Genomic DNA, 26,725 nt, shown 5'->3' on the forward strand with positions numbered 1-26,725 from the left:
GTGTGCTTAAACGTGCTACTGGCCACGGCTGTTTTAGATCCTGGGTTTGGCGTCTGGAGAGGCGAGATGGCGGCGGAGGTGTTGCCGAGTGCGAGGTGGCTGTACTGTGGAGAGCCCGACGAGAGCCAGAGAGCTCTACTGGGTAAAGACTGCGAAGCTGGAGCAGAGTTCCCCATAACTTCCTCCCCTTCCGTCTCGGTACCGCTACAGCCCTCCACTTACCACATCCGTCGGGTGCCCGTTCCCAGCTGGGCCAAGATCCCTTATAGTCTCCGACACTACTTGGGGTTCGGCCAGGGCTCCTCTGTCATTGCACCATCTTTCTGGTACCACCTCCCACCTGGATGAGGAAATCCCAGTTACCCCCTCTCCAGGACTGTATTACCCAGGAGCCCGTCATCTCCTCACCCACCAGGTCTCACACCTGCTCTATTTCCTTCTCTCTGCTGGCCAGGGATTCCCTCTGTCTTTCTAGATTTGGCCTAGGTCTCCTCAGTCAGCTCCATTCCCCTAGTTATTCCCTCCTGTCAGAGCCCTTCCCCAGCCCCTCTTCCCACCTGGACCAGGACCTCCTTCAGTCCCCCTTTGGGTCAGGACCTGGGGCTCCTTGCCATACCCATTCCTCCAGTCACTCCCTCCCGTTGACAATCTATTTCCTCCCCACCATACTCTTGTGCTCTCATCTCATTCTTGGGCTGCAATCTTACAGTCCAGTTCTCCAATGGGAAGCTACAGAATCCAGGCAACATGCGTTTTACCTTGTACAAGAGCAATGATTCCACAAACCCCAGGAAGAGGAGTCAGCGGATCCTGGTAAGTGCTGCCGTGGCCAGTCACCTCCACTCTTCAGGCCTCAGGAGGCCTCCTGGGTGTGGGTGGAGGTAGGAGGGAGTGAGTGGAGAAAAGGGGGGATAGCAAGTGAGCCTTTGAAGAACTTTGAGCCCCAGCAGGCTGGGGTGTGGGGACAGGTTCCACTGAGTTTCACACTTGTGGTGAAGCGCTGGTCTTTTATTCATTTGTTCATTCAACAAGCATTTATTGAGCCCCACTGTGGCCCTGGGCTGAAAGCTGCTAGGGAAAGACCTAAGTGAGAGCTGGCCCCACTCTGAGGGAGCTCATACTCCAGAGCAGCGTTTCCCAGTCTCAGCACTATTGACATTTTGACCCAGATAATTCTTTGATGTGGAGGCTCTCCTGTGCAGCACTGGGTATTTAGCAGCTTTCCGGGCCTCTACCCATTAGCTACCAGGAGCACCTCCCAGCTGTGGCAAACAGAATGTCAGACATGCCTAGATACCCCCAGAGTAATTCCCTGGGTTGAGAACCACTGCTCTAGAGAGGTGAGAACTGGATGTGAGGGACACTCATACAGAAATAGATAAAGCTCAGGGTCCCTGGGAGAGAGAGTACAGAGCAGGGCAGAGTGGGTTCAGTCAGTGAAGTCTGTGCTTGCTAGAATGTCTTCCTGGGGGAGGGTGCATGGGAGCTGAACCCTGAAGGATGGAGGAGGGTTTAACAGCTGAAGTTAGTACTCCAGGTGAAGAGGATAGCCAGGACAAACATGGGGAAGCAGGAAAGCTTGGCTCTGATTGAGGAGTGAATTAACCATTTCCATGGTCCTGAGAGCATATAAGGAGCAGTCAGGATAGAGGAGAGCAAAGAGGTTGGACTTTGGGGTTGCCTGCAGAATCATTTTGTTGCATGCCTCTAAGTGCTGAGAGCCCTGGGCCCATCTTCCAAGTCCTGTGGTACAGCTCCCCCAAGAACTTCTCAGACCAGCTAGAAGCAAGCACTACCTGGGACTTTTCAAAAGTCCTCTTGCCTTTCCCCCAGGGATACCCCAGATTCACTTAGAGATAGGGAGCTGGATCATCTCAAAGAGGCTCTCTCGTTCTGATCCACCTGTGGTTTGGATTCTAAAGCTTCTACAAACGTGGAAAAGGGAGTCAAGATATTTACTATCTTTCAACATTGGTTGTAATGGAGCTTCTCCCCCCTCTACATTTTAGGCAGCTGAAACAGACAGACTTTACTATGTGGGAAACAATTTTGGGACTGGAGCCCTGAAATGCAACACTCTCTGCAGGTAGGAACAGGGGAAAGGGATTGTGGGAAGTGGTTGGGGGGTGGCCCTGGCACTGCTCTTCGCTGTCTTTATTTTAGGGTCAGTGGGGGAAATCTAGAGAGATTTACTAAGTTCCTGTGTTCCCAGACCCCGGGGCCATCACACCAGCATGTAGACATTCCTGAAATTGAAAAGGGACTTACATTTGTTTAATTTCCTGAAAACCTCATTCATTTGTAGTCTTAAAAAAATTTTTTTTGTAAATTTATTTTTGGTTGCGTTGGGTCTTTGTTGCTGCACACGAGCTTTCTCTAGTTGCGGTGAGCAGGGACTGCTCTTCATTGTGGTGTGAGGACTTCTCATTGCGGTGGCTTTTCTTGTTGCAGAGCACGGGCTCTAGGCATGCAGGCTTCAGTAGTTATGGCACACAGGCTCAGTAGTTGTGGCTCGCAGGCTCTAGAGCGCTACCTGGGCTCTAGAGCGCAGGCTCTAGAGCGCAGGCTCAGTAGTTGTGGCACAGGGGCTTAGTTGCTCCGCATCATGTGGGATCTTCCTGGACCAGGGATCGAACCCGTGTTCCCCATTGGCAGGCAGATTCTTAACCACTGTGCCACCAGGGAAGTCCCCCCAATTTTTTTAATTGAGATATAATTGACATATTAGTTTCAGGTGTATAACATAATGATTCAATGTATGTATATACTGTAAAATGGCCACTACAGTGCCTAGTTAACATCCACACATAGTTATAAAATTTTTTTCTTGTGATGAGAACTTTTAAGACTTACTCTCTTAACTTTCAAATATACGCTACAGCATTATTTTCTATAGTCACCATGCTGTACATTACATCTCTAGGACTTATTTTATAACTGGAAGTTTGTACCTTTTGACCACCTTCATTATTTCTGACCACATCATTAACTTGCAATATTCTTTGCTTATATCTATCTTGTTCCCGAAAGGCAGCTGTCTCCACTAATTTGGAATGTGTGATCAATAGGCCAGAGTTTACCAGAAGTCTGCTTTGGGACTAACTACAAGAAAAGGATTTGGTAGTGTCTGAGGCTCCAGAATTTCTGCCTAGCTCTGGAAAGATTACTGACTTGGGGCAACTCTGCCAGTAGACCCCCAGTCTACTCCTCGGTACAGTGAAGATTGTCTAGCCTGAACAGTCTTAAGTGTCAGGGGTTGGCATAATGCAGTGTCCTTGTGAAGGTAGCCATCAGTGAATCACAAGCCCCTTTCAGGGTCCCCCCGAACCACCCTGATAGAAGTCAGATTAGTGTGTATATGCTTGAAACTTTTAACTTTTATCATCCCTTTACAAAGATTTTCTAGTTTAAACTGGTCTTCTCATAATTACCAAGGTTTTACTTGTCTTTGCCTCCATAGAATTTATACGTGCAGTAAATTCTAGTGTTTAATTCTAGATTCTTATATTCCAGGAGGGTTTCCCACTACAGCAGTGAGCCCAAATGTGATCAGCTACAAGAATCACCTGGTGGCTTCCCCCACTGCCCCCAGAGCCTCTTCATGAGCCCTTTCCTCCTTTCCCTCCCCATGCAGAGAATTACTGCTGTAGGGGATTATTGTTACTCATGAGCAAGTGATGTCTTCCTCAGGTGCATTGCGGCCGAAAGAAGGTTGAGAACTTCTAAGCGGAAAAAAGGAGGTTGTATAAACAATATCTTTTGAATAATCCATTGTCACTGGTATTATTCCTTTTTTATTCAGGCACTTTGTGGGAATTTTGAACAAGACCTCTGGCCAAATGGAAGTATATGATGCTGAATTGTTCAATATGCAGCCACTGTTTTCCGGTAGGTCTTAGTCATGAAGGCTCAAAGAAATGCTGAATATTTTAGGTTTCCTGGATGAGTCGGTTTGACTTTTTGATTTGTAAAATATATTTTGTAGCTAGTTTTTCAAGGTTTTTTTTTCCCATTTGAAAAAGTTTTAAAAGTGCTTTTACTCAGCAAATATTTATTGATGACCTACTATGCTCCAGGCACAAGTTAGGGGCTGTGAATATAGCAAAACAGACACAGATCCTGTCCCTACAGTGTTTACAGACTTAAGATCAGGAAACTAATCTTAGTTAAAGCAAGTTGAGCACTGATCTGAGCAGAGTATTGGAGGGCATACATGATATTCTTTTCCATCGAGGGCCTTTCTTAATTTTTAATTGTTCTAGTTGGGGTAGAGGTTTAAAAAGTTTTTTTGATTAATTTATTTTTGGCTGTGTTTGGTCTTCGTTGCTGCGTGCAGGCTTTCTCTAGTTGCGGCGAGTGGGGGCTACTCTTTGTTGAGGTGTGCAGGCTTCTCATTGCGGTGGCTTCTCGTTGCGGAGCACGGGCTTCAGTAGTGGTGGCATGTGGGTTCAGTAGTTGTGGCACACGGGCTGTGGCACATGTGGCACATGTTGCTCTGCAGCATGTGGGATCTTCCCGGACCAGGGCTCGAACCCGTGTCCCCTGCATTGGCAGGCGGATTCTTAACCACTGTGCCACCAGGGAAGCCCTGGAGTAGAGGTTTTAGAATCTCTGGTAGATGATAGAAGTTGCTTATAGGTTGGACAGTAACTTCCAGGTCGATGCAAAGTCTCTACACTTTCTAATTTGGGAAGAGATCCATTTTCTCTCTAATCCACTGGGAGAAGTTACAGTAATTCTCCACTTTGGCATTTTAGAATGTACAGGGCTAGAGTGAGGTCTTCCAAAATGATAGATAAGAGGGTCAAACTCAAGGGGCTCCTGTTCCTAAATCTTAAATACTGAGAACCATGGTAGGGGAGGGAGTTAGATAAGGATCACTAGGATCATTGTGAATCTGCTCGATACCTTCAGAGGCATTAGTTCTAATAACTTCACTCTCTCAAAGCAGTGGTCTCAGCCCTTTTGAGAATCTCATAAGGACCTGGACCTACCTCCTAGAAACATGTAATTTACAAAAAATATGAGATTTTGCATATAATTTTAAAGGGCTCTTGCATCCCAAAGCCCAGCTGTGAATTTCCTAGGGGTCCATAGTCTGTAGGTTAAGAATTCCCTGCTTTGCAAACAAATATAACTGCATATAAGTTATCCTCCAAATGCTCTTCTGTCTTCTGAGGAGGCAAAGAAAATTGTTCATTAATTTGTTGATTAAACACGTTTTTGTTTTTACAAGTAAAAAATTTGTAAATATTGGTTAATTCTAACCAGCATATATCAGAAATACGCACAGCATTTATTGGGTCCTTACTATGCTCTGGGCGCTGTTCTAAGCACTTTGAATGCACTACCTCATTTACTTCACATAACAACCCTGTGGGGTAGGTATTGTATTCCTTTTGTTTAATCAATGATGAACCTGGCCCAGAGGCTAAATGGCAGGATCGTACTGCTGGCGTATATGAGAGACCTGGAATTTAAATGCGGCACCGTCACTCCAGAGCTTGTGCTTCTGTCCACTAGATTATATTGCCCCTTACATGAATACTCTGTGGGAGATTACAGAGCTTCATGTAAATAATACATACCTCATGTTTATGCCTTGCTTTTAGGTCTTGAAAGAAAAATTTTTTTAACTTTTTTAAAAAATTGAAGTATAGTTGATTTACAGTATTTTGTTTCAGGTGTATGGCATATGATATATATATATTTTTTTTTCCGGCAGATTATATTCCATTATAGCTTATTACAAGCTATTGGGTACAATGCCCTGTACTATACAGTACATACTTGTTGCTTATCTATTTTATGTATAGTAGTTTGTATGTTACTTCCATACTCCTTATTTGTACCTCCCCCACACCCTTAGTAACCGTAAGTTTGTTTTCTATGTCTGTGAGTCTGTTTTGTTTTTTTTTAAATTTATTTAAATTTATTTTTGGCTGCATTGGGTCTTTGTTGCTGCACATGAACTTTCTCTAGTTGCGGTGAGCGGGGGCTACTCTTGTTGCGGAGCATGGGCTCTAGGCGTGCAGGCTTCAGTAGTTGTGGCACACGGGCTCAGTAGTTGTGGCGCACAGGCTCAGTAGTTGTGGCGCATGGGCTTAGTTGCTCTGTGGCATGTGGGATCTTCCCGCATCAGGGCTCGAACCTGTGTCCCCTGCACTGGCAGGCAGATTCTTAACCACTGAGCCACCAGGGAAGCCCTGTGAGTCTGTTTCTGTTTTGTATATACATTCGTTGGTATTTAAAAAAAAAATGTTTTCTAATTAAATTATTTTTATACAGTTTTTAAAGGTTATTTTCCATTTACAGTTATTATAAAATATTGGCTGTATTCTCTGTGTTATACAGTATATCCTTGTAGCTTATTTTATCCATAATAATTTGTGCCTCTTACTCTCCTACCTTTATATTGCCCCTCCTCCTTTCTCTTTCTCCTCACTGGTAACCACTAGTTTGCTCTTTCTGTGAATCTGCTCTTTTTTGTAATATTCACTAGTTTGTTTTATTTTCTAGATTCCACATATAAATGATAGCATACAGTATTTGTCTTTCTCTGACTTCACTATGCGTAGTGCCCTCCAGGTCCATCCATTTTGTTTCAAATGGCAAAATTTCATTCTTTTTTTTTTATGGCTGGGTAGTATTCCATTGTGTATGTATGTATAATGGCTAGAATAAACCAATATTTACAACTTTTTTACCTATAAAAACAAAAATGTGTTTAAGAAATTAATGAACAATTTTACATACATACACAATGAAATGTCCTCAGGGTGTGGTGGCCGCTATTACCTTGATATGGGGTGTGATTGGTGTTGGGGGTCTAAAGCCCAAGGAGGGTGTGAGGTGGTCCTTCCTTTCTGCCCCATGGCTGTCACCTCCCTGTCAGGGGCAGGGGCTGCTCCCCAGCTGCTAGACCCAGTCTTCTTCCAGGGGCTGGTTGGCCCAGATCCTGCACCAAGCTGTGGTGTGGAGTGAGCCCATGCAGACCTTCTCTTCCTTTCAAATACCTCTCAGGGCGGGGCGGGGGGTGGTCCCAACCCTACTACCTGGTTACGTGGAAATCTTTCTTTTTTTTTTTTTTAATTTAACTTATTTTTTATACAGCAGGTTCTTATTAGTCATCCATTTTATACACATCAGTGCACTTTGGTTGTATAGGAATTCTTCTGCCGGTTTCCAGTTAGTTTTCTGTGAGAATTTTTCCACATGTAGATGTATTTTTGATGTATTTGTTGGGGGAGGTGAGCTCCAGGTCCCCCTCTTGATCCCTCCTCCTTAGGTCTTTTATAAGGAGGGCAGAACTGTATACTGGGAGGAGCAGAGGACTTTTTTTCTAATCCCATCTCTGCATTGCCTGGGGCAAGTCATTTCACCTGGAGGCCTCATGTTTCCTTATTTGTGAAATGAAGGGCTTGGATCCGATGACCCCTTCACTTGACTCTAATTTATTCTCCAAATCCTCTAACTGTATGCTGAAGCTTCATATTAAATGTTCACAGTATACACATGTTAAGCTCTGGAAAGTCCTGTACTAAAGAAATCTGTTTTTCTTAGATTAACTGTTAAACAAATATTAAACACTATTATGGTCTGTAGGCCTTACAGTTTGCTTGTTTTTCTTTGTTTTTGTTTTGTGTTTTGTAGATGAATCAGTTCAGAGTGAATCGACACTAGAGAGTCACACCAAATCTTTTAGAGAAAAGGTAAGTATAACAGAACTAAGATGTGAGACCTAAAGTGAGTTCCTTCCAGGCCTTGGGATTCTCCATCAGTAAAATGAACTGGGGGTCTCCCTAGCTGCTCTCAGCTTATTCAGTCTGTGGTTCTCTGGACAATTCCTACCTGCACAGGCCTCCTTGGCCTCACAGACTGCAGACCTCCTCTCTGGGGCAGGTATACACAGCTCTGTGCCAGTGTCTGGAACTGGTTCTCTGGGCTGTAGCATAACACTTATTTTCAGGATTTAATCCAAGTTTCAGAAAATATTGGAAGCCTGGAAACTTCATATCAAGACAAAGTAAACTTTAGGATTTTCAATGTAGAAGCTTCCTACAAAGCTCATCTCACCCCAGGATGGGAAACTGATTGAATCTCCAGTGCTGCCTGGAAGGGAGTGAAGCTGTCTTCAGGCTCAGAGGGAGAGTGAGCGATCTATTAGTAATGTCTGTTTTCCGTGTAGGATTAGAAAACCGGTAAGCTGTGTGCCCCAGATTTACCAACCCTAATTGTAGTCTTTTTTACAGGTGAAAACACTGTTGATTTATAAATAGCTCATTACAGTTTATAAAGCAAGTACTTCAAATCTCTTAATATCTTTTGGTTCTTAAAACAAGCCTATGAGGTAGTTAGGTATGAGTCAGCCCAATTTACAGAAGTGGTATTAATGGCTCAGAGAGGCTGTTTACCCGTAGTGACACAGCTAGGAGTAGCAGTGCTCAGCCCGTTCCCAGTGACCAAATTTGTCTTTTGCACAGATGGATTCTTGCATTGAAGCCTTTGGTACCACCAAACAGAAGCGGGCTCTGAACTCCAGGAGAATGAACAAAGTTGGCAGTGAATCTTTGAATAGTGCAGTGGCTAAAGCTGCAGAGAGTATAATTGATACAAAGGGTGTGACTGGTAAGCAGCTGGAACTTGGGGTAAGAGGCTGCTGGTAGAAACAGCTTTCCCTTCTCTTGAGATCTTTCACCTGCCCCACAGATAGAAATGATGGGAGTTAGGGCTGGATTCCTTCCTGCTTCTCCCTGAGGGCCTTCTTAGGAACAGACTCTGGAAATCATAAGAAACATCTGACATGGCCTGCTCTCAGTGAGCTCACAGTCGAGTAGAAGAGACAGACATGGGAACGATTATGTGCCCTCTGTGTCCTTGGTGCCAGGGCTACAGCCTGCAGGGCACAGAGGAGGGAGACGGCCTCAAGTCTCTGTGAGTTACAGGGAGGTTTTCGTCAAAAAGGCTGATGTGATGATGATGAACTAGCCTCTAGAGACACTTGGAGGTCACTGGATCTTTTTCTTTTCCTAAATTCTTCAGCAGCTTGAGTATTAAATTGTATTATTTAAAATGTGTAATGTGTTTATTGTTCAAATGCATTATAAGAACATAAGAGAAAGTTATATATATATATATGAGAGCAGTTTTTCTATTAAAATAGAATTTTAGTAAGTTTTAGAAAATCTTTTCATACCCGATGATTATATATTTTCCTATGTTGTCTTTCAGTACTTTCACAGTTTAACTTTTTACATTTACAATTTAATGATTTTTTTTTTTGTCTATGGTACAAACCTAATTTTATATTTTCCAAATGATTAGCCAGTTGTCCCCAAATCCATCCTTTTCCTTTTGTAAAAAATGATTTAAAAAATCATCTGTATCATTTTACCACATTCTTAACTGTGTTCTCGCTCATCATTCTGACTGGCTATTCTTGTAGCAGCATCAGGTCCTTTTGATTGTAGTAGCCTCACCTTCCAGTTTGTTGTCTGATAGGGCAAATTTATCCTCCATCCTTATTTTTCACAAATGTACTGGTTATTGTAGCATGCTTATTTATTTATTTATTTATTTATTTATGGCTGCATTGGGTCTTTGTTGCTTCATGCGGGCTTTCTCTAGTTGTGGTGATCAGGGGCTAATCTTCGTTGCGGTGAGCGGGCTTCTCACTGCTGTGGCTTCTCGTTGCGGAGCACGGGCTCTAGGGTGTGCAGGCTCAGTAGTTGTGGTGCACGGGCTTAGTTGCTCCACGGCACGTGGGAACTTCCTAGACCACGGCTCGAACCCGTGTCCCCTGCATTGGCAGGCGAATTCTTAACCACTGCACCACCAGGGAAGTCCTGTAGCATGCTTTTTTTCCCCAGGTGATCTTAAGAATTATTTTGTCAAGTTCTCTCAAAATCCAATTGGGATTAATATGGGGAGAATCAGCATCTTTATAATATTATGTTTTCCCATCCAGGAACATAGAAACATGTCTCCATTTAGTCAAAGATATACTTTAATGTCTAAGTAAATTTTTCAATTTTTTTTGCTCAGTTTACTCTCAGCTACTAAAGGACATTTAAAAAAAAGTAATTCACCCATTTTCCCATCATTCTACAAGACCAACTATTACAATTTTCCTGTTTTCCTCTCTGTTCTTGTCTGTGTACATACTTAATTTTTACATGGTTATTCCTGTGTGAGAGTTAGCTTTATAATTTGATTTTTCTTTTTCATTGACAATATGTGAAGTTCAGATGAGGGGGTTCTGGGCGACGATGATCTTGAGTGCACGGGTTGCAGAGTGTTGGGGAACTTGAAGCCGAGCAGGGTGACACTGACACTGACTCTTCCTTCATTGAAAAGCCCTGGTCAGTGACGCCATCCACGATGACTTGCAGGATGACTCCCTCTACCTCCCTCCCTGCCATGCTGATGCAGCCAAGCCTGAAGACGTGTATAAATTTGAAGACCGTATCCTTCTTGTGGGAGAAATGCCACCTCATTTCCCAGGTTCGGATATGCGCACAGGAGTGGCATGGCCAGGCTCTCTGAGGGTGTCAGTGGTCCTGTGATACTCATAGAAGCTCGCCCCAAACTCTTGCAGTTGCCCCAGCACTATTGCTGGGAAGTCAGCGAGGCTCCCTCACTAGCTGAAGCACCTGCTGCAGCAGAGGCCTCTCAGGCCTTGAGATTCAAACCCATCCCTCAGCAAAATGCAGAATGCCCACCGTTCGGCCCTGTGGGGGTCACCTTCCGTGAAGAGTCAAAATATGACTTTTAAGTTGGCCAGTGCCCAAAGTCTAGGACAGACTGATTGTATAAAGAAGGGTTGGAATGTAGAGTTTCCGTACTTGTGGTTCTAGTCAGATGGAAAGTGCCTGCAGTGGCTTTGTGATAAGAGAAGGCAGAAAGCCCAGGCAGGCAATGAGCTCTGGGCTGGGAGTCTGGAGAACTGAGTCTGAAGCTCTGCCCGGACATACTGTGTTATCTTCCCCTCTCTAAGCCTCAAATTTTCCCATCTGTAAAATGTGGCCGATATAAGATGATCTAGCTAGTTGGATGTTTCCATTTTGGTCACGTTGTTCTTGACCTATAACTAGTTCTTTCCCCTGCGGAGTATGACGCTCTTCAGAGCCCTTCTGAAGCTTTCAGGAATGTCACCTCAGAAGAAATACTGAAGATGATTGAAGAGAACAGGTACCCGAATTGGGCAGATGGAGTGTCTCGGGAATGATGTTGGGATACAACAGTAGTCAGACATGAAGCAGACCTTGGGTGTTAGTCAGTGAGAATATACGTCTGTTCAGCATTTGAACATGAGCGAGCTAGTGTTTTCTCAAATGGTTGAGCTCCCAGGCCTGTTGTCCCAAGGCTGTGGGTGGCTTTCAAGGGAGAGAATTGGCCTCTGAGTACGTGGAACCTGTGACTGGGCAGAGGGTGGTGAGGCCTTGTAGTCTAGGGCTGGGAACTGGAGCTGACCTGTATCGGTCCCCCCCCCGCAGCCAATGTTATGCTGTTGCCGATTGTCACTGGTGGGGCCCAAGTGCTGGCCTGGGAGTAGGTGCCAGCTGAAGTGATGGTTTATCTGTGGTGATGTGCTGAGTGAAAGTTAAATTATGTATTTTAAATATAGTATATTTTAAATCAGAGATGATTTCCTCTCCTCCCTCCACCCCTCCCACACTTTTTGGCTTTTAAAACACCTTTTTTTTTTTTTAATGATGATGAGGTTTTTTTGCTTTTGAGTTTTTTTTTTTAATAATTTTATCTTGAGAAAATAAAAAGTTGTCAACCCTAGGTTGGTTCCCCCAATTTTCGTTTGGAAATTTTACTGGTCAGTGAAATCCAGTCTTGGAAAATACATGTTTTTCCCTCTCTCCAAAGAAGTGCTCTTTACTGGTTCTTCGTTGTCTTCATGTGATTTTGGCTCAGGGGCAGGTGCAGGAATGAGTTCTGGGCTGGGAGTCTGGAGAACCGAGTCCCCATCTGCCTCATGGACTGTGTGATCTTCCCCTGTCTGAGCCTCAGTTTTCTTATAAGTAAAATGAGGCCGATACAAGATGATCTTGAAGAGCCTTTTATCGCTGCGAGTGCATGATCCTGACAGTGGTAGAACAACAGTATGTAAAAATAATAGCCAACATTGATGGAGCTCCTACATGTGCCAAGCACTGCTTTCCTTGTCTCATTTAATCCACAAAAACCCGTAGGACAAGGGTACTATCATTGGCCTTAATTTATAGGTGAAGAAACCAAGGCAGAGATGTTCAGAAGCTTGCCCAAGCCACTGCGTGGCAGAATGGGGATTCAAACCCAGATAGTTGAGAGGCTATGCTCCAGACCGCCACATCAGGATTGGGCCCACTATGGCCCGAGTGCCGAGTCTGGCCCACTGCCTGTGAATAAAGTTTTATTGTAACGTAGCTTCAGTCATTTATTTATATGTTATCAATGGCTGCCTTTGCATTACAGTGGCAGTGACCATGTTGCCCACAAAATGTATAATATTTGTTATCTAGACCTTTACTGTCCCTGCACTAAATCATGCTCCTCCTATTATAAGGGGCTGGTTGGATGGCTGTTCCTCAGCTGTTGACTGTGTACCAGGTGTGAGGAGTGCCTGCTGTTTTCATTGTGAAGGAGTGAATGGCTCCTGACAGAGCCGGTCTTAACACATTTCTCCTTTTCCCTCCCTTGTTTTAGTCACTGCTCCTTTGTCATAGAAGCGTTGAAGTCTTTGAAGTCTTTGCCATCAAGTGAGGAGAGCCGAGACCGCCAGGCCCGGTGCATATGGTTTCTGGACACTCTGATCAGATTTCGAGCACAGAAAGTGATTAAGCGGAAACGTAAGTCCATGCCAGACATTTTTTAAAAAATTGAAGTATAGTTGATTTATGTTGTTAGTTTCAGGTGTAAGCAAAGTGATTCAGTTACATATATATTTATACATATATATGTTCTTTTTCAGATTCTGTTCCATTGTAGGTTATTACAAGATACTGAATAAAGTTCCTTGTGCAAGGAACAGCAACAAGGACACTAGGTCCTTGTTGTTTATTTTATATATAGTAGTGTGTATCTGTTAGTCCCAAACTCCTAGTTTATCCCTCCCTCCCCCCCTTTCCCCTTTGGTAACCATAAGTTTGTTTTCTGTGTCTGTGAGTCTGTTTCTGTTTGGTAAATAAGTTCATTTGTATCATGTTTTTAGATTCCACATATAAGTGATAGCATATGGTATTTGTCTTCCTCTGTCTGACTTCACTTAGTATGGGAATCTCTAGGTCTATCCATGTTGCTACAAATGGCATTACTTCATTTTATTTTATGGCTGAGTAATATTCCTTTGTATATATGTATACCACATCTTCTTTATCCATTCATCTGTTGATGGACACTTACGTTGCTTCCATGTCTTGGCTGTTGTAAATAGTGCTGTAAACTTTGGGGTGCACATATCATGATAGACATTTTATTCTAATTATTTTCAGTCTGTTATTTGTCTATAATTCTTACACTAGCTCTAGTGAGAGAGGAAATAGACATGTCTTTCCATGTCTTTATTTATAACTGTGTAACAGTGGGATTCTGATTGGTACTGCTGACACGCTGAGAGAACTTGCCAAGCCCTTTCCTCGGAAAATAGGGTCGGGTTGGATTATACGATTGCTCAGAGCTAACATTCACTACTTCTGTGTTAGGCAAAGTTGAATATCCAGTCAAATCAAATGAACGTTTTAAGGGACAGTTGGACAAAGAGTTATATGGGGAGAAAAATAGGCCTTGCTTGTGAAGGCTTGTGGCATGTTGTTGTGTCAGCTATTTCTGACTGGGAATGAAGTCAGTTTCTGCTGGTAACCCATGCCACTGATCACCAGGGCATGGGTGGCTGCCACACACGCACATCCACCCAGAGTCAGAAACCCAGAGGGAGACACCTGTGGTTTTAGGCATAAGGTGCATGCAGTCGTGTTCCTCTGATTGGGCACCCAAGGGTCTGTACAGACACACCTCGTTCTATTGTGCTTCAATTTATCGTCCTTCGTAGGTATTGTGTTTTTTACAAATTGAAGGTTTGTGGCAACCCTGTGTTCAGCAGGTCTGTTGGCATCATTTTTCCAAGAGCGTCTGCTCACTTTTGTGTGTCTTTGTCGGGTTTCGATAATTCTCACAATACTTTAAACTTTTTCATTGTTATATTTATTATGATGGTCTGTGGTCAGTGATCTTTGATGTCACTACTATGACTCGCTGAAGGTTCATATGATGGTAAGCATTTTTTAGCAGTAAAGTATTTTTTAATTAAGATATGGACTTTTTTTATCAGATACTATTTTTATCAATTTTATCAAAATTGCTTTACAATGGTGTGTTTCTGCTATATAACAAAGTGAATCAGTTACACATATACATATGTTCCCATATCTCTTCCCTCTTGTGTCTCCCTCCTTCCCACCCTCCCTATCCCACCCCTCCAGGTGGTCACAAAGCACTGAGCTGATACCCCTGTGCTATGTGGCTGCTTCCCACTAGCTATCTACCTTTACCTTTGTTAGTGTATATATGTCCATGCCTCTCTCTCACTTTGTCACAGCTCACCCTTCCCCCTCCCCATATCCTCAAGTCTGTTCTCCAGTAGGTCTGTGTCTTTATTCCTGTCTTACCCCTAGGTTCTTCATGACATTTTTTTTCCTTAAATTCCATATATATGTGTTAGCATACGGTATTTGTCTTTCTCTTTCTGACTTACTTCACTCTGTATGACAGACTCTAGGTCCATCCACCTTATTACAAATAGCTCAATTTCGTTTCTTTTTATGGCTGAGTAATATTCCATTGTATATATGTGCCACATCTTCTTTATCCATTCATCCGATGATGGGCACTTACGTTGTCTCCATCTCTGGGCTATTGTAAATAGAGCTGCAATGAACATTTTGGTACATGGCTCTTTTTGAATTATGGTTTTCTCAGGGTATATGCCCGGTAGTGGGATTGCTGGGTCATATGGTAGTTCTATTTGTAGTTCTTCAAGGAACCTCCATTACTGTTCTCCATAGTGGTTGTATCAATTTACATTCCCACCAGCAGTGCAAGACTGTTCCCTTTTCTCCACACCCTCTCCAGCATTTATTGTTTGTAGATTTTTTTAATGACTGGTGTGAGATGATATCTCATTGTAGTTTTCATTTGCATTTCTCTAATGATTAACGATGTTGAGCATTCTTTCATGTGTTTGTTGGCAGTCTGTATATCTTCTTTGGAGAAATGTCTGTTTAGGTCTTCTGCCCATTTTTGGATTGGGTTGTTTGGATTTTTGTTATTGAGCTGCATGAGCTGCTTATAAATTTTGGAGATTAATCCTTTGTCAGTTGCTTCACTTGCAAATATTTTCTCCCATATGAGGGTTGTCTTTTGGTCTTGTTTATGGTTTCCTTTGCTGTGCAAAAGCTTTGAAGTTTCATTAGGTCCCATTTGTTTATTTTTGTTTTTATTTCCATTTCTCTAGGAGGTGGGTCAAAAAGGATCTTGCTGTGATTTATGTCATAGAGTGTTCTGCCTATGTTTTCCTCTAAGAGTTTGATAGTTTCTGGCCTTACATTTAGGTCTTTAATCCATTTTGAGCTTATTTTTGTGTATGGTGTTAGGGAGTGATCTAATCTCATACTTCTACATGTACCTGTCCAGTTTCCCCAGCACCACTTATTGAAGAGGCTGTCCTTTCTCCACTGTACATTCCTGCCTCCTTTATCAAAGATAAGGTGACCATATGTGTGTGGGTTTATCTCTGGGCTTTCTATCCTGTTCCATTGATCTATCTTTCTGTTTTTGTGCCAGTACCATACTGTCTTGATTACTGTAGCCTTGTAGTATAGTCTGAAGTCAGGGAGCCTGATTCCTCCAGCTCCGTTTTTTGTTCTCAAGATTGCTTTGGCTATTCGGGGTCTTTTGTGTTTCCATACAAATTGTGAAATTTTTTGTTCTAGTTCTGTGAAAAATGCCAGTGGTAGTTTGATAGGGATTGCATTGAATCTGTAGATTGCTTTGGGTAGTAGAGTCATTTTCACAGTGTTGATTCTTCCAATCCAAGAACATGGTATATCTCTCCATCTATTTGTATCGTCTTTAATTTCTTTCATAAGTGTCTTATAATTTTCTGCATACATGTCTTTTGTCTCCTTAGGTAGGTTTATTCCTAGCTATTTCATTCTTTTTGTTGCAGTGGTAAATGGGAGTGTTTTCTTGATTTCACTTTCAGATTTTTCATCATTAGTGTAGAGGAATGCAAGAGATTTCTGTGCATTAATTTTGTATCCTGCAACTTTACCAAATTCATTGATTAGCTCTAGTAGTTTTCTGGTAGCATCTTTAGGATTCTCTATGTATAGTATCATGTCATCTGCAAACTGACAGCTTTACTTCTTCTTTTCCGATTTGGATTCCTTTATTTCCTTTTCTTCTCTGATTGCTGTGGCTAAAACTTCCAAAACTATATTGAATAAGAGTGGTGAGAGTGGGCAACCTTGTCTTGTTCCTGATCTTAGTGGAAATGCTTTCAGTTTTTCACCATTGAGGATGATGTTGGCTGTGGGTTTGTCATATATGGCCTTTATTATGTAGAGGAAAGTTCCCTCTATGCCTACTTTCTGCAGGGTTTTTATCATAAATGGGTGTTGAATTTTGTCAAAAGCTTTCTTTGCATCTATTGAGATGATCATATGGTTTTTCTCCTTCAATTTGTTAATATGGTTTATCACATTGATTGATTTGCATATATTGAAGAATCCTTGCATTCCTGGAATAAACCCCACTTGACCATGGTGTATGATCCTTTAAATGTGCTGTTGGATTCTGTTTGCTAGTATTTTGTTGAGGATTTTTGCTTCTATGTTCATTAGTGATATTGGCCTGTAGTTTTCTTTCTTTGTGACATCCTTGTCTGGTTTTGGTATCAAGGTGATGATGGCCTCGTAGAAAGAATTTGGGAGTGTTCTTCCCTCTGCTATATTTTGGAAGAGTTTGAGAAGGATAGGTGTTAGGTCTTCTCTAAATGTTTGATAGAATTCGCCTGTGAAGCCATCTGGTCCTGGGCTTTTCCTTGTTGGAAGATTTTTTTTTTTTTTTTTGCGGTAGGCGGGTCTCTCACTCTTGTGGCTTCTCCTGTTGCGGAGCACAGGCTCCAGATGCGCAGGCTTAGCGGCCATGGCTCATGGGCCCAGCCGCTCCGCAGCATGTGGGATCTTCCCGGACCGGGGCACGAACCCATGTCCCCTGCATCGGCAGGCGGACTCTCAACCACTGTGCCACCAGGGAAGCCCTGTTGGAAGATTTTTAATCACAGTTTCAATTTCAGTGCTTGTGATTGGTCTGTTCACATTTTCTATTTCTTCGTTGTTCAGTTTCGGCAGGTTGTGCATTTCTAAGACTTTGTCCATTTCTTCCAGGTTGTCCATTTTATTGGCATAGAGTTGCTTGTAGTAATCTCTCATGATCTTTTGTATTTCTGCAGGGTCAGTTGTTACTTCTCCTTTTTCATTTCTAATTGTATTGAGTCTTCTCCCTTTTTTTCTTGATGAGTCTGGCTAATGGTTTATCTATTTTGTTTATCTTGTCAAAGAACCAGCTTTTAGTTTTATTGATCTTTGCTATTGTTTCCTTCATTTCTTTTTCATTTATTTCTGAACTGATTTTTATGATTTCTTTCCTTCTGCTAACTTTGGGGTTTTTTTGTTCTTCTTTCTCTAATTGCTTTAGGTGCAAGGTTAGGTTGTTTATTCGAGATGTTTCCTGTTTCTTAAGGTGGGCTTGTCTTGCTATAAACTTCCCTCTTAGAACTGCTTTTGCTGCATCCCATAGGTTTTGGGTCGTTGTGTCTTCATTGTTGTTTGTTTCGAGGTATTTTTTGATTTCCTCTTTGATTTCTTCAGTGATCACTTTGTTATTAAGTAGTATATTGTTTAGCCTCCATGTGTTTGTATTTTTTACAGATCTTTTCCTGTAATTGATATCTAGTCTCATGGTGTTGTGGTCGGAAAAGATACTTGATACAGTTTCAATTTTCTTAAATTTACCAGGGCTTGATTTGTGACCCAAGGCATGATGTATTCTGGAGAATGTTCCATGAGCACTTGAGAAAAATGTGTATTCTGTTGTTTTTGGATGGAGTGTCCTATAAATATCAATTAAGTCCATCTTGTTTATCATTTAAAGCTTGTGTGTCCTTATTTATTTTCATTTTGGATGATCTGTCCATTGGTGAAAGTGGGGTGTTAAAGTTCCCTACTCTGAATGTGTTACTGTTGGTTTCCCCTTTTATGGCTGTTAGTATTTGCCTTATGTATTGAGGTGCTCCTATGTTCGGTGCATAAATATTTACAATTGTTATATCTTCTTCTTGGATCCATCCCTTGATCATTATGTAGTGTCCTTCTTTGTCTCTTCTAATAGTCTTTATTTTAAAGTCTATTTTGTGTGATATGAGAATTGCTACTCCAGCTTTCTTTTGGTTTCCATTTGCATGGAATATCTTTTTCCATCCCCTCACTTTCAGTCTGTATGTGTCTCTAGGTCTGAAGTGGGTCTCTTGTAGACAGCATATATATGGGTCTTGTTTTTGTATCCATTCAGCCAATCTGTGTCTTTTGGTGGGAGCATTTAGTCCATTTACATTTAAGGTAATTATCGATATGTATGTTCCTATTCCCATTTTCTTAATTGTTTTGGGTTCGTTATTGTAGGTCTTTTCCTTCTCTTGTGTTTCTTGCCTAGAGAAGTTCCTTTAGCAGTTGTTGTAAAGCTGGTTTGGTGGTGCTGAACTCTCTCAGCTTTTGCTTGTCTGTAAAGCTTTTAATTTCTCCATCAAATCTGAATGAGATCCTTGCTGGGTAGAGTAATCTTGGTTGCAGGTTTTTCTCCTTTATTACTTTATATGTCCTGCCAGTCCCTTCTGGCTTGCAGAGTTTCTGCTGAAAGATCAGCTGTTAACCTTATGGGGATTCCCTTGTGTGTTATTTGTTGCTTTTCCCTTGCTGCTTTTAATATGTTTTCTTTGTATTTAATTTTTGACAGTTTGATTAATATGTGTCTTGATGTATTTCTCCTTGGATTTATCCTATATGGGATTCTCTGTGCTTCCTGGACTTGATTAACTATTTCCTTTCCCATATTAGGGAAGTTTTCAACTATAATCTCTTCAAATATTTTCTCAGTCCCTTTCTTTTTCTCTTCTTCTTCTGGAACCCCTACAATTCGAATGTTGGTGCGTTTAATGTTGTCCCAGAGGTCTCTGAGACTGTCCTCAGTTCTTTTCATTCTTTTTTCTTTATTCTACTCTGGAGTAGTTATTTCCAGTATCTTATCTTCAAGGTCACTTATCCGTTCTTCTGCCTCAGTTATTCTGCTATTGATCCCTTCTAGAGTATTTTTCATTTATTGTGTAGTTCATCATTTGTTTCATCTTTAGTTCTTCTAGGTCCTTGTTAAATGTTTCTTGCATTTTGTCTATTCTATTTCCAAGATTTTGGATCATTTTTAGTATCATTATTCTGAATTCTTTTTCAGGTAGACTGTTTATTTCCTCTTCATTTGTTTGGTGTGGTGGGTTTTTACCTTGCTCCTTCATCTGCTGTGTGTTTTTCTGTCTTCTCATTTTGCTTATCTTACTGTGTTTGGGGTCTCCTTTTTGCAGGCTTCAGGTTCGTAGTTCCCGCTGTTTTTGATGTCTGTCTCCAGTGCCTAAGGTTGGTTCAGTGGGTTGTGTAGGCTTCCTGGTGGAGGGGCCTAGTGCCTGTGTTGTGGTGGATAAGGCTGGATCTTGTCTCTCTAGTGGGCAGGTCCACATCTGGTGGTGTGTTTTGGGGTGTCTGTGGACTTATGATTTTAGGCAGCCTCTCTGCTAATGGGTGGGGTTGTGTTCCTGTCTTGCTAGTTGTTTGGCATAGGATGTCCAGCACTGTAGCTTGCTGGTCGTTGAGTGAAGCTGGGTGCTGGTGCTGAGATGGAGATCTCTGGGAGATTTTCGCTGTTTGATATTATATGGAGCTGGGAGGTCTCTTGTTGACCAGTGTCCTGAAGTTGGCTCTCCCACCTCAGAGGCATAGCACTGACTCTTGGCTGCAGCACCAAAAGCCTTTCATCTGCACGGCTCAGAATAAAAGGGAGAAAAAGTAGAGAGAAATAATTAGTAGAAGAAGGAAGGAGGGAGGGAGGGAAGGAAGGAAGGAAGGAAGAAAGAAAGAGGGAAAGGAAGGAAGGAAGAAAGAAAGAAGGAAAGAAAGAAAGGAGGGAGGGATGGTGGGAGGAAGGAGGGAAGGAAGAAAAAAAGAATATAATGTAAAATAAAGTTATTAAAGAATAATTATTAAGAAAAAAAATGGACAGATAGAACCTTAGGACAAATGGTGGAGGCAAAGCTATACAGACAAAATCTCACACAGAAGCATACACATACACACTCACAAAAAGAGGAAAAGGGGAAGAAATCATAAATCTTGCTCTCAAATGTCTAAAGGAGGGAAGGAAGGAAGATAAAGTAATATAAAGTTATTAAAATTATTAAGAAAAAAAATTAAAAAAAAACAAAAAAAAAAACGGACGGATAGAACCATAGGACAAATGGTGGAAGCAAAGCTATACAGACAAAATCTCACACAGAAGCATACACATACACACTCACAAAAAGAGGAAAAGGGGAAAAAAATCATAAATCTTGCTCTCAAAGTCCACCTCCTCAATTTGGGATGATTCGTTGTCTATTCATGTATTCCACAGATGCAGGGTACATCAAATTGATTGTGGAGCTTTAATCTGCTGCTTCTGAGGCTGCTGGGAGAGATTTCCCTTTCTCTTCTTTGTTCTTACAGCTCCCAGGGGCTCAGCTTTGGATTTGGCCCCGCCTCTGCATGTAGGTCAGTGGAGGGCGTCTGTTTTTCGCTCAGACGGGATGGGGTCAAAGGAGCCGCTGATTCGGGGGCTCTGGCTCACTCAGGCCATGGGGAGGGAGGGGCGTGGAGTGCGGGGCGAGCCTACAGCAGCAGAGGCCGGCGTGACGTTGCACCTGCCTGAGGCCCGCCTTGCGTTCTCCCAGGAAAGTTGTCCTTGGATCCCGGGAACCTGGCAGTGGTGGGCTGTACAGGCTCCCCGGAAGAGGGTTGTGGATAGTGCTCACACACAGGCCCCTTGGTGGCAGCAACAGCAGCCTTAGCGTCTCCCACCCGTCTCTGGGGTCCGCGCTTTTAGCCACGGCTCACGCCCGTCTCTGGAGTTCCTTTAAGCAGCGCTCTTAATCCCCTCTCCTCGCGCACCTGGAAACAAAGAGGGAAGAAAAAGTCTCTTGCCTCTTCGGCAGCTCCAGACTTTTACCCGGACTCCCTCCCGGTTAGCCGTGGTGCACTAACCCCTTCAGGCTGTGTTCACGCAGCCAACCCCAGTCCTCTCCCTGCTCTCCGATCAAAGCCTGAGCCTCAGCTCGCAGCCCCGCCCGCCCCGGTGGGTGAGCAGACAAGCCTCTCGGGCTGGTGAGTGCCGGTTGGCACCCATCCTCTGTGCAGGAATCTCCCCACTTTGCCCTCTGTGCCCCTGTTGCTGTGCTCTCCTCCGCGGCTCTGAAGCTCCCCACTCCGCCACCCGCAGTCTCTGCCTGTGAAGGGGCTTCCTAGTGTGTGGAAACCTTTACTCCTTCACAGCTCCCTCCCACTGGTGCAGGTCCCGTCCCTATTCTTTTGTCTCTGTTTTTTCTTTATTCCTTTTGCTCTACCCAGGTAGGTGGGGAGTTTCTTGCCTTTTGGGAGGTCTGAGGTCTTCTGCCAGCGTTCAGTAGGTGTTCTGTAGGAGTTGTTCCACGTGTAGATGTATTTCTGGTGTATCTGTGGGGAGGAAGGTGATCTCTGCGTCTTACTCTTCCGCCATCTTCCCCTCCAGCCTATATTTATAATTGTTATATCTTCTTCTTGGATTGATCCCTTGATCATTATGTAGTGTCCTTCCTTGTCTCTTATAACATTCTTTAAAGTCTATTTTATCTGATATGAGTATTGCTACTCCAGCTTTCTTTTGATCTCCATTTGCATTGGAATATCTTTTTCCATCCCCTCACTTTCAGTCTGTATGTGGCCCTAGGTCTGAAGTGGGTCTGTAGACAGCATATATATGGATCTTGTTTTTGTATCCATTTGGTGAGCCTGTGTCTTTTGGTTGGAGCATTTAATCCATTCACGTTTAAGGTAATTATTGATATGTATGTTCCTATTCCCATTTTCTTAATTGTTTTGGGTTTCTGTAGGTCCTTTTTCTTCTTTTGTGTTTCTCACTTAGAGAAGTTCCTTTAGCATTTGTTGCAGAGCTGGTTTGATGGTGTTAAATTCTCTTAGCTTTTGCTTGTCTGTAAAGCTTTTGATTTCTCCATTGAATCTGAATGAGATCCTTGCTGGGTAGAGTAATCTTGGTTGTAGGTTCTTCCCTTTCATCACTTTAAATACGTCATGCCAGTCCCTTCTGGCTTGTAGAGTTTCTGCTGAGAAATCAGCTGTTAACCTTATAGGAGTTCCCTTGTATGTTATTTGTCATTTTTCCCTTGTTGCTTTCAATAATTTTTGTCTTTAATTTTTCCAGTTTGATTACTATGTGTCTCGGCGTGTTTCTCCTTGGGTTTATCCTGTATGGGACTTTCTGTGCTTCCTGGACTTGGGTGGCTATTTCCTTTCCCATGCTAGGGAAGTTTTCGACTATAATCTCTTCACATATTTTCTCGTGTCCTTCCTCTCTCTCTTCTCCTTCTGGAATCCCTATAATGCGAATGTTGTTGTGTTTAATGTTGTCCCAGAGGTCTCTCAGGCTGTCTTCATTTCTTTTCATTCTTTTTTCTTTATTCTGTTCTGCAGCAGTGAATTCCACCGTTCTGTCTTCCAGGTCATTTATCCGTTCTTCTGCCTCAGTTATTCTGCTATTGATTCCTTCTAGTGTAGTTTTCATTTCAGTTATTGTATTGTTCATCTGTTAGTTTGTTCTTTAATTCTTCTAGGTCTTTGTTAAACATTTCTTGTATCTTTTTGATCTTTGCCTCCATTCATTTTCCGAGGTCCTGGATCATCTTCACTATCATTATTCTGAATTCTTTTTCTAGAAGGTTGCCTATCTCCACTTCATTTAGTTGTTTTTCTGGGGTTTTATCTTCTTCCTTCATCTGGTACATAGCCCTCTGCCTTTATCTTGTCTGTCTTTCTGTGAAAGTGGTTTCTGTTCCACAGGCTGCAGGATTGTAGTTCTTCTTGCTTCTGCTGTCTGCCCTCTGCTGGATTAGGCTATCTAAGAGGCTTGTGCAAGTTTCCTCTGGACATGTTTTTTATTTTTAATTATTGGACACTTTTTTTTAGACATGATACTATTGCATACTTAATAGACTACAGTATACTATAAATGTAACTTATATGCACTGGGAAACCAAAAAGTTCACGTGACTCACTTTATTGCGGTGGTCTGGAACCAAACCTGCAATGTCTCTGAGCTCTGCCTGTAGTCATGGTTTTCACTATTTGCTTAATTCTTATTTTCACATTCCAACCTCCCTTCCTTTCCCTCTCCCTGGGCTTTCTCCACAATCTGTTTTGCTTTCTTACATCTTTTGAACTCTGTATCTTTAGGCCTCACTGGAGTCTGCTTTTCTTTCCTGTCACTGCCCTGTCATGAACATCTCTTGTGCATGTAGGGTCTGCAGGCTGAAGCATACCTGAGCACGTGTTCATTTGAAAGTGGCTGTTCTGTTTCACAAGCCCCTTCTTCTCTTCCCACACGCCTCTGTTTATTCCAGTGGCCCAACTGTTGTCCGCTTTTCCCAGCTCATAGGTGAGGTGTGTCCTGAGAGTTTTGAAAGAAAATGATCAGACTCTATTTTGTCTTGTAGGTGCCCTGGGACCTGGAGTTCCCCACATCATTAACACCAAACTGCTGAAGCACTTTACCTGCTTGATCTACAACAATGGCAGGTCAGGGGGCTTGATTTCTTGGCTTCTGCCTGTAAAGGAGAAAGCAGGACAGGGAGGGTGGTGAGAGTGGGGAGGGGGGCTTGGATTGCAGTCTGTAGTCACAGAGACACTGTGCTGAAGAGAGCACTGCCATTTGGAGGGCTCCTGGGGTCAGGTGAGTTCAGGCAACACTGTAGTACAGACTCTGTCCCTTTGGGAGAAGCTCATGTTAAAGGCTCTGGGAAGTCCTGTAACAAAGACTTCATGTCACATGCTTCTTCCAAGGACCCCTGCCTAATGTCCTAATGTTGTATGGAGAGGCAGTGTTGCAGGAAAGGGCAGGTCAGTGGGATGAATTTGAGGAAAGCACCCCAAGCAGCACACCAGGGCTTCCTTCCTGCCGCTTGCTTGCAGTGTGTGTCCTGCTCTGAGTGTGCTTGGAAGAATCATCGGCAGCTGAGTTTGGGATGACTGTTCCCAGCAGCCCTGCTGAGCAGGCCGGGAAGATGGGGAGGGTCCTCGCCAGCGCAAGGCTCTGACTGTGCCTGGGGAAGGTGCGGCCTTCTCTGTCCCCTTGGAGGGACACTGGCATTGGCTCACCGCTCCACTGTGCGTGAAGGCTTGGGCACCACAACAGGACAAGGGATGTTGCTCTAATTCCTTTTCTTCTCCCTGGGATGAGAAGACTTTTTATTTTTTTGCGGTATGCAGGCCTCTCAGTGTTGTGGCCTCTCCCGTTGCGGAGCACAGGCTCCGGACGTGCAGGCTCAGCGGCCGTGGCTCACGGGCCTAGCCGTTCCGCGGCACGTGGGATCCTCCTGGACCGGGGCACGAACCCATGTCTCCTGCATCGGCAGGAGAACTCTGAACCACTGCGCCACCAGGGAAGCCTGAGAAGACATTTTGAATGCATAAGGGAACAGGCTTGGATGTTTTTCCTTTGCTTTTGGAGAAATCATCTTGGAGTTTAATTTTGCCTCTCTTTTATTGCCACTGATTTGCAGTTTGCGGAACTTAATTTCAGACTCAATGAAGGCAAAGATCACCGCCTATGTGATCATACTGGCTTTGCACATAAACGACTTCCAGATTGACCTGACGGTGTTACAGAGGGACTTGAAGCTCAGTGAGAAAAGGTAAGCACAAAAGAAGAAAAAGCTCCCTTAGGGTGCCTTGGCGTAGGGAGCTGCTGGAAAGCAGGAGGCACTGTCGAGGGACCTGGGGACAGTTTTCAGATGAATGAATAATTGATTGAATGGATGGGCAACCAGACATTACCATGTGCCTTCGATTTGCTAGGCACAGTACCAAATCTGTCATAATATCTCAGTGATGTCACTAAGAAACAGTGGAGGAATCTTTGGTTCAGAGAAGTCAGTGATTTTCCCAGGGTCACACAGCCAAGAAGGGGAATAGTTGGGCTTCAAACCTGAGCCTTCCATCCCTGTATAACTGAGCAACCTCGTCTCCAAACTGCTGTCTCTGGGAAGAGGGACTCTGTATGGTTCCGATGGGGTAATCTAAGGGTGGAAGTTATATAAGAGAACCCCAATTTCAGCTTAGCATAAAGCACTTTGCTCAGTCAGATGGAAGGAGCTGCCAGGGGTTGTCCAAGGCAAGGCAGAGCTGCAGTTTGGCAGGGATGTCACACTTGGGCTTCTCTGACCTGACTGGGAGGGTTGGCAGAGGTGGCAACCTTTAAGGGATGCTAGAAGGGATGCAGACTGAGTAGGGAGCAGAGCCTCCCAAGATGCTGAACCGTGGGGTATATTGGCCTTTGTCAGTGATTTAGGAGCATCTGACCTCTGAGGACCCTGATGGTATTTCAGGAGAGCCTAGGAAAACACCCTTATCTGGACTCTTCTAGCAGTCCAGAGAGGGATTATTCTGAGGGCTCCACAGATGGCATTCTCATGAGTAGTGAGTTTGAACATACAAGAGAAGCAGATACTTGAAGTCTGTAACATTCTAGCAAGTGCTTAATCCTTGCTACAAGAAGTAAACACAGTTATCAGTAGCATCTAGATAACCTGGTTTTCCATCATTTATATAGATATTTTCTAATGGCAATACATTAAAATGGGAATCTGATGGCTCTCGAGGGGATCTTGTCTGCCTCTCTGCTGGGAGCTTTGCCCCTTGTGGCTCTCTTGGGAATTCTGTCTTCATGGCCTGGAGCACGAATGTGCTGCCCCCTCCTGCCAAGCCTCCCTGAGCATTTGCATTGAGGAGACTCTCCATTTGTTTTATGTGTTTGTGTTTGTTCCTTAGGATGATGGAGATAGCGAAAGCCATGAGGCTGAAGATCTCTAAAAGAAGGGTTTCTCTGGCAGTGGGCAGGGAGGAGGATCACAAACTGGGCACCCTCTCCATCCCACTGCCCCCAGCCCAGGCCTTGGACCGTCAGTCAAAGCGGAGGAAAATCACCTAGAGGTGTGCTTTCCAGACAGAGCATTTTGGCCACATCATAGCCACTCCTTCTATCCATTTGCACTTTTATTTGTAAAGAAAGCGGGATAAAGAAGCCGTGCTTTGGCACGGGTATGAAGCCAGAAGTCAGCCTATCAGTTGTGCTGGTCTTAAGCAGAAACATAAAGTGTTGGCCCTATTGGACTCCACCTCCCTCCTTTGGTGTCTCTGTGGTTGTAAATGGCAGATGGTTCGTGTGTGGGATGTGGGAGGGTGGGCCTGGGTTAGGCAGAGGCAAAAGATCTCACAGGCTGAGCCTTGGACCACATCTGACGGATAAAGGTTAATAAAGAGAAATGTGAAGTGCT

General features: G+C 43.4%; 1 protein-coding gene across 2 annotated transcripts; it reads left to right on the forward strand.

Annotated features, from left to right (window-relative positions):
- Positions 1–21: 21 nt before the first annotated feature.
- Positions 22–26,725, forward strand: POLR1E (RNA polymerase I subunit E). 2 transcript variants are annotated; one of them, XM_065879141.1, is made up of 12 exons: positions 22–142; positions 710–813; positions 2,010–2,086; positions 3,803–3,888; positions 7,654–7,712; positions 8,484–8,628; positions 10,357–10,464; positions 11,094–11,190; positions 12,697–12,839; positions 23,888–23,969; positions 24,953–25,084; positions 26,220–26,725. In XM_065879141.1, the coding sequence occupies exons 1-12, from the start codon at positions 67–69 to the stop codon at positions 26,377–26,379; spliced, it is 1,269 nt and encodes a 422-aa protein (XP_065735213.1). In that variant the 5' UTR covers positions 22–66; the 3' UTR covers positions 26,380–26,725. The 2 variants fall into 2 exon arrangements, with proteins under 2 accessions (XP_065735213.1, XP_065735214.1); XM_065879142.1 differs by lacking the exons at positions 22–142; positions 710–813; positions 2,010–2,086 and adding an exon at positions 7,289–7,388 and having other exon boundaries at positions 3,850–3,888; positions 26,220–26,379.

Source organism: Phocoena phocoena, chromosome 6 (genome assembly GCF_963924675.1).
Source record: "Phocoena phocoena chromosome 6, mPhoPho1.1, whole genome shotgun sequence".
Lineage (NCBI taxonomy): Eukaryota > Metazoa > Chordata > Mammalia > Artiodactyla > Phocoenidae > Phocoena > Phocoena phocoena.